Raw genomic sequence first — 14875 nt, 5'->3', positions numbered from 1 at the left:
CAGTACTGAGGGAGCGCCACTGTCGGAGGGGCAGTACCGAGGGAGCGCCGCACTGTCGGAGGGGCAGTACCGAGGGAGCGCCGCACTGTCGGAGGGGCAGTACTGAGGGAGTGCCACTGTCGGAGGGGCAGTACTGAGGGAGCGCTGCACTGTTGGAGGGGCAGTACTGAGGGAGCGCCGCACTGTCAGAGGGGCAGTACTGAGGGAGCGCCGCACTGTCGGAGGGGCAGTACTGAGGGAGCGCCGCACTGTCGGAGGGACAGTACTGAGGGAGCGCCGCAGTGTAGGAGGGGCAGTACTGAGGGAGCGCCGCACTGTCGGAGGGGCAGTACTGAGGGAGCGCCGCACTGTCGGATGAGACGTTAAACCGAGACCCCATCTGCCCCCTCGGGTGGATGTAAAAGATTCCACCGACATCTATTGGAAGAAGAGCAGGGGAGTTCTCACTGGTGTCCTGGGCCCAATATTTATCCCTCAACCAACATCACTAAATCAGATGATCTGGTCATTATCACATTGCTGTTAGTGGGAGCTTGCTGTACGCAAATTGGCTGCTGCGTTTCCTACATTACAACAGTGACCACACTTCAAAAAGTACTTCATTGGCTGTAAAGGGCTTTGGGACATCCTGAGGTTGTGAAAGGTGCTGTAGAAATGCAAGACTTTCTTTCTCTTTGGTCAGAAAGTTTAGCTCAAGATTCAGTGACTGTGCGACTGATCCAACTTTAAAATGAAACCCCATTGCAATATAAATCAGACACTGCTCGGCGGGGACCGTGTATTGGTTTGTCTTTATTACATCATCTTTAGGAAGATGCCGATGAGATTGAAACCGGTTAGGAGTCACTGGAGAGCTGGACGCGTGACGTCTCCGAAGCTTCTCTTGTCCTGTGGCTGTGTGCAGCTCAGGGCTCGCTGAGGTGGGCTCCCAGGCTCCGAGGGGCCTGGCTCCAACGGCACAACATGCGGATCGAGGTGGGTCGGGTACTGGACACGGTGGGAACCCTGGGTGTCTGTGGACTGGGGCGGGGGGGGGGGGGAAACCCCTGGGATCGGGTGCACGGATTGAGCCGTTTCGCTCTCTCTCTCTTTCCCGTTCTCTGTGTGATGGAGCAGCTCGTTTCGCAGTCTTCGCACGGTCACCGACCCCAGCCAGCTCCTGGGTGTTTGCTCAGTTAGCAAGGCGTGAGCTCCGGGAAGGACCAACGTGCAGTGGCGTATTCGGCAGCAATAACGGGCGCCTGTGGGCTGAAATACGTCCGGTTGAATCCTCTGGTGGTTTGTACTGGGCCGTTACCAGAAGCAGGGACTGAGTACAACAGCCTGTTCAAATCAGCACGAGGGGAGGGGATTGGGGGAGACGATCAGATCATGCTGTCCCACCATTGCAGTGCTCGTCGGGATTGTTCTCTCCATCTCAGATCATCTTCTCACTCCCAACTGGTCCTGGCACAGACCTTTCAAAGGTTACCTGCAAACAGAGAAAGTCTCCAGTAACGGTCACGCACAGGCCGCGCCCATCTTTATACATAATCGTGAGGGGTCGCAGTGCTGGGGAATGTGATTCAATTCAATTTCAGGTACAGCATGGGTTAGATACAGAGTAAAGCTCCCTCTACAATGTCCCCATCAAACACTCCCAGGGCAGGTACACGGGTTAGATACAGAGTAAAGCTCCCTCTACACTGTCCCATCAAACACTCCCAGAGCAGGTACAGCACGGGTTAGATACAGAGTAAAGCTCCCACTACACTGTCCCCATCAAACAAACACTCCCAGGGCAGGTTCAGCGCAGGTTAGATACAGACTAAAGCCCTCTCTACACTGTCCCATTAAACACAGTGCAGTTAGGGAGGGAGTTCCAGGATTTTGACCCAGCGACGATGAAGGAACGTCCGATATATTTCCAAGTCAGGATTGTGTGTGATTTGGAAAGGAACTTGGAGGTGGTGGTGTTCCCATGCGCCTGCTGCCCTTCTAGGTGGAAGAGGTTGCGGGTTTTGCAGAAGAAGCCTTGGCGAGTTGCTGCAGTGCATCTTGTAGATGGTACACACTGCAGCCACGGTGCGCCAGTGGTGGAGGGAGTGAATGTTTAAGGTGGTGGATTGGGTGCCAATCAAACGGGCTGCTTTGTCCTGGATGGTGTCGAGCTTCTTGCCTGGATGAGTGCAGCTCTAACACTCAAGTGGAGAGTATTCCATCACACTCCTGATTTGTGCCTTGTAGAAGGTGGAAGGGCTTTGGGGAGTCAGGAGGTGAGACACTCAACAACAACAACAACCCGTATTTATATAGCGCCTTTAACGCAGTAAAACATCCCAAGGTGCTTCACAGGAGCGATTATCAAACAAGATTTGACACCGAGCCACATAAGGAGATATTAGGACAGGTGACCAAAGGCTTGGTCAAAGAGGTCGATTTTAAGGAGCCTCTTAAAGGAGGAGAGAGAGGCGGAGAGGTTTAGGGAGGGAATTCCAGAGCTTAGGGCCCAGGCAGCTGAAGGCACGGCCGCCAATGGTGGAGTGATTAAAATCAGGGGTTTGCAAGAGGCCAGAATTGGAGGCGCGCAGAGATCTCGGAGGGTTGTCAGGCTGGAGGAGGTTACAGAGATAGGGAGGGGGCTTTCCGCCGTGTCCCCTCGGAGCCGCGGCGCTCAGGGGCCTGTTCTTACTCTTTGTCAGCGCTCCCAGGGCTTGTTCCCGCTCCTCAAGCAGCTCCCGAGCAGACAGAGCCATCCTCTGGCGGGAGAAATCGGACACGCTCAAGCCTTGCACAATCTGCCACCTTCCATTCTGCAAACAGAGACAATCGATGAGTACACAGTACAGGACACTGGGGAGACTGGAGTATATGGAAGAGGTAGATAAGGTGGTTAAGAAGGCACACAGGATACTTGCCTTTATTAGTCGAGGCATAGAATATAAGAGCAGGGAGGTTATGCTTGAACTGTATAAAACACTAGTTAGGCCGCAGCTAGAGTACTGCGTGCAGTCTGGTCACCACATTACAGGAAGGATGTGATCGCACTATAAAGGGTGCGGAGGAGATTTACGAGGATGTTTCCTGGGCTGGAGAATTTTAGCTTTGAGGAAAGATTGGACAGGCTGGGGTTGTTTTCTTTGGAACAGAGGAGGCTGAGGGGAGATTTAATTGAGGTGTATAAAATTATGAGGGGCCTCGATAGAGTGGAGAGGAAGGGGCAATTTCCCTTAGCAGAGAGGTCAATAACCAGGGGGGCAGAGACTTAAAGTAATTGGTAGGAGGATTAGAGGGGAGTTGAGGAGAGCTTTTTTCACTCAGAGGGTGGTGGGGGTCTGGAACTCACTGCCTGAAAGGGTGGGAGAGGCAGGAACCCTCATCACATTTAAAAAGTACTTGGATATGCACTTGAAGTGCCGTAACCTACAGGGCTACAGACCAAGAGCTGGAAAGTGGGATTAGACGGGAGAGCTCTTTGTCGGCCGGCACGGACACGATGGGCCGAATGGCCTCCTTCTGTGCTGTAAATTTCTGATTGTATATACACAGTACAGGACACTGGGAGATGTGTGTATATTGAGGAGGCACACACTCCCACCGTTCAGTCCCCTGGTATCTTGCCCTAGTGCCCACTCATTGCGTGCAAGCTGAGGCAGTGGGTTTTCCCCAGGTTATTCGACCGTATGTGCATCACAGCCAAGCCTGACTTCAGGGAGAGGAGGGGGCACTGGATAGTGATTGTGGAGCGTCGGTCTGTGGGTTTTCCCACTCCTCTTTACTCCTGGGGCACAGAGTTGAATTTCCCAGAGCCCTAACACAACTCAGTAACAACCTGCATTTACATAGCGCCTTTAATGTAGTAAAACGTCCCAAGGTGCTTCACAGGGGCGATTATCAGACAAAATTTGACACCGAGCCACATAAGGAGATATTAGGACTGATGACCAAAAGCTTGGTCAGAGAGGTCGGTTTTAAGGAGCGTCTTAAAGGAGGAGAGAGAGGCGGAGAGGTTTAGGGAGGGAATTCCAGAGCTTAGGGCCCGGGCAGCAGAAGGCACGGCCGCAAATGGTGGAGCGATTAAAATCGGGGGATGCTCAAGAGGCCAGAATTGGAGGAGCGCAGAGATCTCGGGGGGTTGTGGGGCTGGAGGAGGTTACAGAGATAGGGAGGGGGCGAGGGCCATGGAGGGATTTGAAAACAAGGGTGAAAATTTTAAAATCGAGGCGTTGCTGGACCGGGAGCCAATGTAGGTCAGCGAGCACAGGGGGTGATGGGTGAACGGGACTTGGTGCGAGTTAGGACACGGGGCAGCGAGCACAGGGGGTGATGGGTGAACGGGACTCGGTGTGAGTTAGGACACGGGGCAGTGAGCACAGGGGGTGATGGGTGAACGGGACTCGGTGCGAGTTAGGACACGGGGCAGTGAGCACAGGGGGTGATGGGTGAACGGGACTTGGTGCGAGTTAGGACACGGGGCAGTGAGCACAGGGGGTGATGGGTGAACGGGACTCGGTGCGAGTTAGGACACGGGGCAGTGAGCACAGGGGGCGATGGGTGAACGGGACTCGGTGCGAGTTAGGACACGGGGCAGTGAGCACAGGGGGCGATGGGTGAACGGGACTCGGTGCGAGTTAGGACACGGGGCAGTGAGCACGGGGTGATGGGTGAACGGGACTCGGTGCGAGTTAGGACACGGGGCAGTGAGCACAGGGGGCGATGGGTGAACGGGACTCGGTGCGAGTTAGGACACGGGGCAGTGAGTACAGGGGGTGATGGGTGAACGGGACTCGGTGCGAGTTAGGACACGGGGCAGTGAGCACAGGGGGTGATGGGTGAACGGGACTCGGTGCGAGTTAGGACACGGGGCAGTGAGCACAGGGGGTGATGGGCGAACGGGACTTGGTGCGAGTTAGGACACGGGGCAGTGAGCACAGGGGGTGATGGGTGAACGGGACTCGGTGCGAGTTAGGACACGGGGCAGTGAGCACAGGGGGTGATGGGTGAACGGGACTTGGTGCGAGTTAGGACACGGGGGCAGTGAGCACAGGGGGTGATGGGTGAACGGGACTCGGTGCGAGTTAGGACACGGGGGCAGTGAGCACAGGGGGTGATGGGTGAACGGGACTCGGTGCGAGTTAGGACACGGGGCAGTGAGCACAGGGGGTGATGGGTGAACGGGACTCGGTGCGAGTTAGGACACGGGGCAGTGAGAACAGGGGGTGATGGGTGAACGGGACTCGGTGCGAGTTAGGACACGGGGCAGTGAGCACAGGGGGTGATGGGTGAACGAGACTCGGTGCGAGTTAGGACACGGGGCAGTGAGCACAGGGGGTGATGGGTGAACGGGACTCGGTGCGAATTAGGACACGGGGCAGTGAGCACGGGGTGATGGGCGAACGGGACTTGGTGCGAGTTAGGACACGGGGCAGTGAGCACAGTGGGGTGATGGGTGAACGGGACTCGGTGCGAGTTAGGACACGGGGCAGTGAGCACAGTGGGGTGATGGGTGAACGGGACTCGGTGCGAGTTAGGACACAGGGCAGTGAGCACAGGGGGTGATGGGTGAACGGGACTCGGTGCGAGTTAGGACACGGGGCAGTGAGCACGGGGTGATGGGCGAACGGGACTTGGTGCGAGTTAGGACACGGGGCAGTGAGCACAGGGGGTGATGGGTGAACGGGACTCGGTGCGAATTAGGACACGGGGCAGTGAGCACAGTGGGGTGATGGGTGAACGGGACTCGGTGCGAGTTAGGACACGGGGGCAGTGAGCACAGGGGGTGATGGGTGAACGGGACTCGGTGCGAGTTAGGACACGGGGCAGTGAGCACAGGGGGTGATGGGTGAACGGGACTTGGTGCGAGTTACGACACGGGGCAGTGAGCACAGGGGGCGATGGGTGAACGGGACTCGGTGCGAGTTAGGACACGGGGCAGTGAGCACAGGGGGTGATGGGTGAACGAGACTCGGTGCGAGTTAGGACACGGGGCAGTGAGCACAGGGGGTGATGGGTGAACGGGACTCGGGGCGAGTTAGGACACGGGGCAGTGAGCACAGGGGGCGATGGGTGAACGGGACTCGGTGCGAGTTAGGACACGGGGGCAGTGAGCACAGGGGGTGATGGGTGAAAGGGACTCGGTGCGAGTTAGGACACGGGGCAGTGAGCACAGGGGGTGATGGGTGAAAGGGACTCGGTGCGAGTTAGGACACGGGGCAGTGAGCACAGGGGGCGATGGGTGAACGGGACTCGGTGCGAGTTAGGACACGGGGCAGTGAGCACAGGGGGTGATGGGTGAACGGGACTTGGTGCGAGTTAGGACACGGGGCAGTGAGCACAGGGGGTGATGGGTGAACGGGACTTGGTGCGAGTTAGGACACGGGGCAGTGAGCACAGGGGGGTGATGGGTGAACGGGACTCGGTGCGAGTTAGGACACGGGGGCAGCGAGCACAGGGGGTGATGGGTGAACGGGACTCGGTGCGAGTTAGGACACGGGGGCAGCAGAGTTTTGGATGAGCTGAAGTTTACGGAGGGTGGAATGTGGGAGGCCGGACAGGAGTGCGTCGGAATAGTCGAGTCTCGAGGTAACAAAGGTAGTGCCCATACCAACTGAGCCACCAGAGGGAGTGAAAAGCCCGCGAACCAGCAGCCAGCGTTGGCCAGCTACAAGATTAAAGGAAATACTCGCGTTGATCACATCATTAGACGATCACAAAGCTCCCACGTACAATGAACTGCTCTATAGTCAGCACACAGCAAGCTCCCACAAACAGCAATGTGATAATGACCAGATAATTTTTTTTAGTGATGTTGGTTGAGGGATAAATATTGGACCAGGACACCGGGGAGAACTCCCCATCTCTTCTTCCAATAGTGGGCATGGGATCTTATACATCCACCTGAGAGAGCAGACGGGGCCTCAATTTAACGTCATTCTGACAGTGCGGCGCTCCCTCAGTACCGCCCCTCCAACAGTGCGGGGCTCCCTCAGTACTGCCCCTCCGACAGTGTGGCGCTCCCTCAGTACTGCCCCTCCGACAGTGCGGCGCTCCCTCAGTACTGCCCCTCCGACAGTGCGGCGCTCTCTCAGTACTGCCCCTCCGACAGTGCAGTGCTCCCTCAGTACCGCCCCTCCAACAGTGCGGGGCTCCCTCAGTACTGCCCCTCCGACAGTGTGGCGCTCCCTCAGTACTGCCCCTCCGACAGTGCGGCGCTCCCTCAGTACTGCCCCTCCGACAGTGCGGCGCTCTCTCAGTACTGCCCCTCCGACAGTGCAGCGCTCCCTCAGTACCGCCCCTCCGACAGTGCGGCACTCCCTCAGTACTGCCCCTCCAACAGTGCGGCGCTCCCTCAGTACTGACCCTCCAACAGTGCGGCGCTCCCTCAGTACTGACCCTCCGACAGTGCGGCGCTCCCTCAGTACTGACCCTCCGACAGTGCGGCGCTCCCTCAGTACCGCTGCTCCGACAGTGCGGCTCTCCCTCAGTACCGCCCCTCAGACAGTGCGGCGCTCCCTCAGTACTGGCACTGGGAGCATCAGCCTGGATTATGGGCTCAAATTGCTGGAGTGGGTCACGAACCCATGAAGTTCGCATCTCAAGCCGAGAGTGTTAGCACTGGGGGAAGTTCACACAGCGACGATAAAGGAGTTGATAGTACCTGTACGGTTACCGGAAAGGAGTAAATGAGCTGTTCCGGCACTCCGTAGCAATTTCCATCGGAGAGGACACCCATCGACACCCACTCATCCTGCGAAGAAAACCAGCGGGCCAATAGTGAACGACAGTGATCAGGGGTTGGGCCATTTTATGAGGCGCACTTCCTGCCTCTCTCACGGAGGATGCTCCCAGGGGAGGAGAGATGCTCAACGCCTAGAGTTCTCCCGACAGACCGTCCCAGCGGTCGGTCCTCAGCCAGGAGCGGACCTGACCCCTGTCCAGTACGGCTGGGTCGTCTGTCACGTGGCTTCGCGGTGCAGCCCTCGAGTGGAGGAGTAGCAATACACAGCCATGCTCCAGAGTCACCGTGAGCGACACCAGCAGAGGAGAAATACCCCTCGGACGTTTTAGGGTTTCTTACCCCGACAGAGAACCCCCCCGGCGCCCCTCTCCCCCAGTCAAGCCACCCGGGCCGCAGCAAGGGGTGACTTTCAGCCGCCTCTCCCCCCTCGGGTAACTGATTCCCTCACCCCTCCTCCGCTTTGGGCGCTGACCCGTCCTGGGGTGTGAGGCTCCCTCTGGTTCCCTGGCCAACAAGGCCGCTCTTCGACTACGGCAGGCATTGCGAGGCAGTCCTCATCCGGCAGTCACGGGATGCGAGAATGGCTGGGCATCAGGAGCAGCACTGCACGGCAGTGCCACTGGGACCCAATAGAAACAGGAGTCGGCCATTTGGCCCCTCGAGCCTGCTCCACCATTCAATAAGATCATGGCTGATCTGATCATCGGCCTCAACTCCACTTTCCCACCCGACCCCCATAACCCTCGAGTCCCCTAGAGTCCAAAAATCTATCGATCTCGATCTTGAATATACTCAACGACTGAGCCGCCACAGCCCTCTGGGGTAGAGAATTCCAAAGATTCACCACCCTCTGAGTGAAGAAATTCCTCCTCATCTCAGTCCCAAATGGCCGACCCCTTATCCTGAGACTGTGCCCCTGGTTCTAGACTCTCCAGCCAGGGGCAAACATCCTCTCAGCATCGACCCTGTCAATCCTTCACTGCCTCCTCTCTTCTAGGAATGCCCACCTTGAAGAAGTTCTGCTCTTCTCTCCGACGGGAGTTCCGTTCGTCTCTTCATTGCTTTCTGTTTCCCTCCTCACGTTTGATCAGGTATCTGCCAAGTCTCATTTTCACAGCCACATCTTTTTCCTCAGCTTAACTTGTCCCATTACCTCTCCTTTTGCCTTGCACTATCCTCCCTTTTGTCAGTCAGTCTCTCCTGCCTTCCATCACATCACAGACCTTCCCTTTGTTCTTTCCTCCCCTCCTCCCTGTCCCTGCTTAAAAATCTCTCTTCCCTAACCTTTTCCAGTTCTGACGAAGGGTTCGACCCAAGAGGTTGACTCTGTTTCTCTCTCCTCGATAATGCCTGACCTGCTGAGTGTTTCCAGCACTTTCTGTTGTTATTTCAGATTTCCAGCATCCGCAGTATTTTGCTATTGTATCCCCTCAGAATCTTATCTGTTTCAATGAGATCACCTCCTAATTCTTCTAAACTCTAGAGAGTATAGACTCAATCTACTCAATCTCTGCCCATAGGACAACCCTCTCAGCCCGGGAATCAATCTCGTGAACCTTCGTAGCACCTCCTCTAAAGGCAAGTACGTCCTTCCTTAGGTAAGGAGACCAAAGCTGTGCACGGTACTCCAGGTGTGGTCTCACCAAGGCCCTGACCACTCCCTCTCCTTGGCCCAGCTAACTCAGCCACTGACCCGCGATCCAACCTGGGGGCTGTGGGACTCAGCCCTGGACCGGCGGAAGTGCTTAAATGAAGCACCGGCACCTTTAAAGCGCCACTGGGAGAGAACGTGGAGCACGGGCGACCCTCCATCCCTCACACAATTCTCTCTCCTCCTCCGGGCTTCTTGCTGACCTGTGGCACTGAGAACTTCGAGAGAGAGAGAGAGACGGTGAAGGCAGGGGCTGATCGGAGGCCCAGGGAATTGCTGCAGCATCTCCTTCGTCACCTCCCCCAATCCGATTAGAAACCAGCCCTTTCACAGCCTCCGGGAATCTTTAAACAGAGTTTCGCAGCAACGGGCAGGGATATCACACCATCACATCACGCTGTATCGTCACGCCATGCTACGTCACATCATTTAAAAAAAAAATTAATTCACAGGACGCGGGCGTCGCTGGCAAGGCCAGCATTTATTGCCCATCCCTAGTTGCCCTTAACTGAGTGTCTCGCTGGGCCATTTCAGAGGGCAGTTAAGAGTCAACCACATTGCTGTGGGTCTGGAGTCACACACCGGCCAGACCGGGCAAGGATGGCAGATTTCCTTCCCTAAAGGACATTAGTGAACCAGATAGGTTTTTACGACAATCCGGTAGTTTCATGGTCACCATTACTGATACTAGCTTTTTATTCCAGATTTAATTAATTAACTGAATTTAAATTCCCCAGCTGCTGTGGTGGGATTTAAACTCGTGTCTCCGGATCATTAGTCCAGGCCTCTGGATTACTAATCCAGTAATATAACCACTTGGGCCACCATACCCCATGGCACGCCAAGTCACGTCACGTCATGTCACGCCAAGCCATATCACTCTCACTACTGGTCAGCGACCCCCCCATGTGACCCCATGACCTCGTACCTCCTGCGTCCCAAACCACAGCGCCCTCAGGTGTTCACAAACAGCATTGGCAACAGACATGGCGCTGGAGAGTTTGCGCGCCCGGATTACAGCCGCCCCTCGCTGCTGGACGGCCTGCGGGGAGAGAGAGAGAGAGAGAGAAAAACATCATGGGTCGGTTAGCGATGGGAAGCGGCAGGCGCCGGGAGCGGGTAGGCGTGCTTCTCGCCAGCCCTGGCCTGGCTCCCGTGTCGCCGGGAGAGAAAGGCCAACACAGGAGGGGCCAAGGAGGGACACTCACCGTGATGAAGTCTCCGGCCAGCCACCCGTCGTCCCCCAAGGCCTGGCGGAGCCCGACCCTGCGCGAGCCACGCATGACCGTGGCGTGGTGCGCGTCGGGATACTGGGTGGCGGAATGGTTGCCCCAGATGATCACGTTCCGCACGGCTCCAGGATTGGTGCCTAGTTTAAGAGCAAGCTGCAATGAGGGGGGGAAAAAAATAACTGTTAAGTCTGTGAATTATTTCGTTAATTAAAACAGACTAATGAGTAACAATAAAAACAGGTCTTTACTGGTTGGAGGTAGGGACTATACTGAATACAAGATTACTGCACAGTGCTTATATACTAGTGTGTTCACCCCCGGTATTACGTCTACAGCAGCCTGAGAAAGTAGTACATCTCTTAAGGTGGAACAGGCTTAAGCTCTCTTAAGGTGGAACAGGTTACATACACAACACTCCTCCCTTCTTAGCTTTATAGTCATCCCCCCCATTTAACATAACGTAATAACATATATACATATATAACTTCATGTTTAACGTAACATATCACAGATTCAGTCTCTGCGGAAACAGTTCACAGATTCAATCTCTGTGGTGTAGTCGGTTCACGTTACTCATTCAATAGTCCTTTCATGGATTTAACAGCTTGAACTTCCGAACTGATTTGGCTCCGTTCGGAGGGACCACGTGTGTGATCTGGTAGAGGTGATAATGGTTCAGATGGGTCATCTTCTGTTTTTACTTTTCCTTTTCTGCTTCTTGGAGACTCTCTGGGCTCCATTGTCAGCTGCCAGCTGCATGCGCAGTTCCTCCTTCTCGTCCTCCTGTTTCCGTCGTAGAGCCAGCTTCTCCCGATGTTCCGTAGACTTTTGGTGCTCCTCCATGATTTCTGCACTTTGGGAGTCGAAGTTACAAGCTGGGCAGGACAGGACATCGTAATATTCGGTGTCGTCCACCAGGTCATGGTAATATTCGGTGTCGTCCTGAGCTAGACCAGTGAGAGGGTCGTCTATTTCCTCCATACCCAGCTGGACGTTAGCCAGCTCTTGTTCCAAATCCAGACATCTTTCCTGAAGAGACTTCTTCATGTGTACCTCTGCATCCAGCTTTTTCTGGGCTTTCAGCAAGTCGTTTACTAGTGACCTCATTTGTGATTTTAATACTTCAACTTCCTTTGGAGATTGATTGATCGGACTATTCAATCCCTCTACCGGAGCAGCTGTTTCAGCGGTCTGTTGTTCTACATTGACGTGAGTCAGCGTACTTTTGGCATCCAATGGCTGCTCTGTTGCAGTCGTTTCAGTCTGTGTCGTCACATCAGCCATCTCAATGACTTTTGAGAGCTCCGAACCCTTTTCCTTTGAAGATCGCAGCTCGTGTTCAAGTTTTTCCCATTTCAGAGTCTTGTCCCTCAGCATATGAAGGAGTTGGCTGACCGTTAACTCTTCTGACACCAGATTATGGCACGCACCTTCAGAACCTGAATCAACTTTGATTCGTTCGGCCTCCTCGCGCAGATGGTTGGTGTGCTCCTGCTCCATTTTCTCCATCAGTTGCTTCTGTTGACTTTCCAGATTCTCCCACTCTGTAACAAAGAACTTTTTTATTTCATTCATCTCTTGCTCAAAACGGCGAATCATTTGTTCTAATTGCTGTTGTAGTTTGAAATGGAGTTGAGTTCGAGCCCAGTGTCCCTCAAAAATGTGCATATCAGTAGACTTGACAGACTCAGAATTCTCTGTTAAACTATGTTGTTGTTGCTCAGTGGAATTCTGTGCTGAAACTTTGTCTTTTGCACATGGGTTGGTCTTACCATCATCAGTTCTAGAGTCTGGGCTGATTATCTGCACCGAGTTCTCACTCTTTATGGCTTTTAGCGAATGCCAGTCCATATTTATGTTTCTAAACCACTCCCGGCCTAGTAGTGGTGGACCTCCCTCCGGTAGCACATATAAGTCCATTATTTGACTTCCTTCGCCCTTGTTGGCCACTGCAACCTTTATTGTCCCGATGGGGTACACTCTCTGCCCCGTGTAGGTTGTCAATATAATCTCCGTATCCTGTAGGGGAATATGTTGGAATAACCTTCTGTAATCTTTCTTATTCATGACCGACAATGCCGATCCAGTGTCCAATTCCATTTTTACTTGGACTCCTTCTATCTGAAGAGTAACCCAAATTGTCTGGAGGTCTGCACCCTTACCAACGTTGAGTACCCTTAAGCTAGCCAGTTCAATACTGCTTGCGTCTGAATCGGACTCCTGTTCGGCCACCTTGTGTACCTTTGCGTATTTCCCTTGCGGTGACTTCTTGTTGCTGGTCTTCTTCGCTGACCTGCATACTCTAGCTATGTGTCCAAGCCTACCACAAGTTCTACATTCTTGGTTTTTAAACCAACACTGGTTCTGATCATGCGTTGTCTTTCCACAACGATAACATTTGCCAGAACTCTCACCCAATTTGTGTGCACTGAGCTCCGGTGACCGTAGCTGCATGACTGCCGTGCCTCTCGCTGCGGCTTCGTGTGCTGCTGCCATAGTGACCGCCTTCTCAAGCATCAGCTCATTCTCCTCGAGCAGTCGCTTTTGTGTATCCTGTTTAAATAAACCACACACAAATTTGTCTCGAAGTGCCTCTGTCAGTCCCGTTCCAAACTGGCAATATTTCGCTAATTTACGCAATTCCAGCAAATATTCAGCATTGCTTTCATGCTGTAGCTGCCTTCTGTCGTAAAATTTAAATCGTTCCGCTAGCATCAGCGGCGTGGGGTTTAGATGATCTTTCAGGACAGTAACAATCTCATCGAACGTCTTATCCGCCGGTTCATCTGGTGATAACAGGTGTTTCAATTGCCCGTATGTCTTCGCACCCATTAAATTTAATAATGTTAGAGCTTTATCTTGGTCACAAATTTTATTGGCCTTACAATAATTTTTTACTCTTTCAACATATATGGCCCAATCTTCGAGGTCACTATCAAAGGTGCTAATATTCCCGTGTTTAGGCATTGTAGATTTGCAATTTCTCAGATTTTATTTTCTTTACTTGTTATCAAAGATGGCGGCTTCCCGCTCTTGCCGTCGTCCTCCGCCCACAAAATGGCGGTTTTCCCGCGCTTGGCGGTCTTCACCCGTCCCCCGACGCCGTCTCCCTTCAGCCCCCGAGTGCGGCCCTTATCAGCGGATGCGATCGATGGCCCGGCTGCGCCTCGCACTTGAAAGCGGCCCGGCCCTTATCTGCCGATCGCTATCGCCCTATACCTCTCTCTTCCCCAGTCCTGTCTTCTACTCCGGTTCACAAGCTGATGGAGGCTTCAGGGTCCTAATGCCTGTCGCTTCCAGTGGGGTGGTGAGTGGTGAGGTTTGAAACCTCTCTTCAACCGCCGTGGAATAACTGCCGCAGGGTAAGAACCTGACTCGTCGCCAGTGTTAAGTCTGTGAATTATTTCGTTAATTAAAACAGACTAATGAGTAACAATAAAAACAGGTCTTTACTGGTTGGAGGTAGGGACTATACTGAATACAAGATTACTGCACAGTGCTTATATACCGGTGTGTTCACCCCCGGTATTACGTCTACAGCAGCCTGAGAAAGTAGTACATCTCTTAAGGTGGAACAGGCTTAAGCTCTCTTAAGGTGGAACAGGTTACATACACAACAATAACGGTCAGCGATTAATCAAGGAGCTCGGAGAACCTAGGGAAGCGATTCATTTAGAACACTCCGCCAGCCCTACAACCCTCTTGAGATCGTGCCCCACCCCATCTCTGTAACCTCCTCCAGCCCTACAGCCCTCCCAGATCTCTGAGCTCACTTTCACTGTAACCTCCCCCAGCCCTACAACCCTCCCAGGTCTCTGAGCTCACTTTCACTGTAACCTCCTCCAGCCCTACAACCCTCCCAGGTCTCTGAGCTCACTATCACAGTAACCTCCTCCAGCCCTACAACCCTCCCAGGTCTCTGAGCTCACTATCACTGTAACCTCCTCCAGCCCTACAACCCTCCCAGATCTCTGCGCTCACTATCACTGTAACCTCCTCCAGCCCTACAACCCTCCCAGGTCTCTGAGCTCACTATCACTGTAACCTCCTCCAGCCCTACAGCCCTTCCAGGTCTCTGAGCTCACTTTCACTGTAACCTCCTCCAGCCCTACAACCCTCCCAGATCTCTGGGCTCACTATCACTGTAACCTCCTCCAGCCCTACCAGGTCTCTGAGCTCACTATCACAGTAACCTCCTCCAGCCCTATAGCCCTCCCAGGTCTCTGAGCTCACTATCACAGTAACCTCCTCCAGCCCTACAACCCTCCCAGATCT

General features: G+C 54.0%; 1 protein-coding gene across 4 annotated transcripts in view; it reads right to left on the bottom strand.

Annotated features, from left to right (window-relative positions):
- Positions 1-772: 772 nt before the first annotated feature.
- The window catches only part of LOC147092833 (malate dehydrogenase, cytoplasmic-like), a 39437-nt gene continuing 25334 nt past the window's right edge, over positions 773-14875 (bottom strand). For all 4 annotated transcript variants that reach the window (XM_085976092.1, XM_085976088.1, XM_085976091.1 and 1 more), the window contains 5 exons: positions 10577-10753; positions 10297-10410; positions 7637-7726; positions 2672-2792; positions 773-1471 (listed from right to left, as the gene is read on the bottom strand). In XM_085976092.1, coding sequence (XP_085832218.1) covers positions 1461-1471; positions 2672-2792; positions 7637-7726; positions 10297-10410; positions 10577-10753 — 513 coding nt within the window. In that variant the 3' untranslated portion in view covers positions 773-1460. The remainder of the gene's footprint in view (positions 1472-2671; positions 2793-7636; positions 7727-10296; positions 10411-10576; positions 10754-14875) is intronic.

Source organism: Somniosus microcephalus, unplaced genomic scaffold (assembly GCF_052327205.1).
Source record: "Somniosus microcephalus isolate GS21.2 unplaced genomic scaffold, FLI_Smic_1.0 unresolved_chr2, whole genome shotgun sequence".
NCBI lineage: Eukaryota > Metazoa > Chordata > Chondrichthyes > Squaliformes > Somniosidae > Somniosus > Somniosus microcephalus.
Note: the sequence above shows the minus strand (reverse complement) of the source record. Positions and strands in the feature narration are given on the sequence as shown.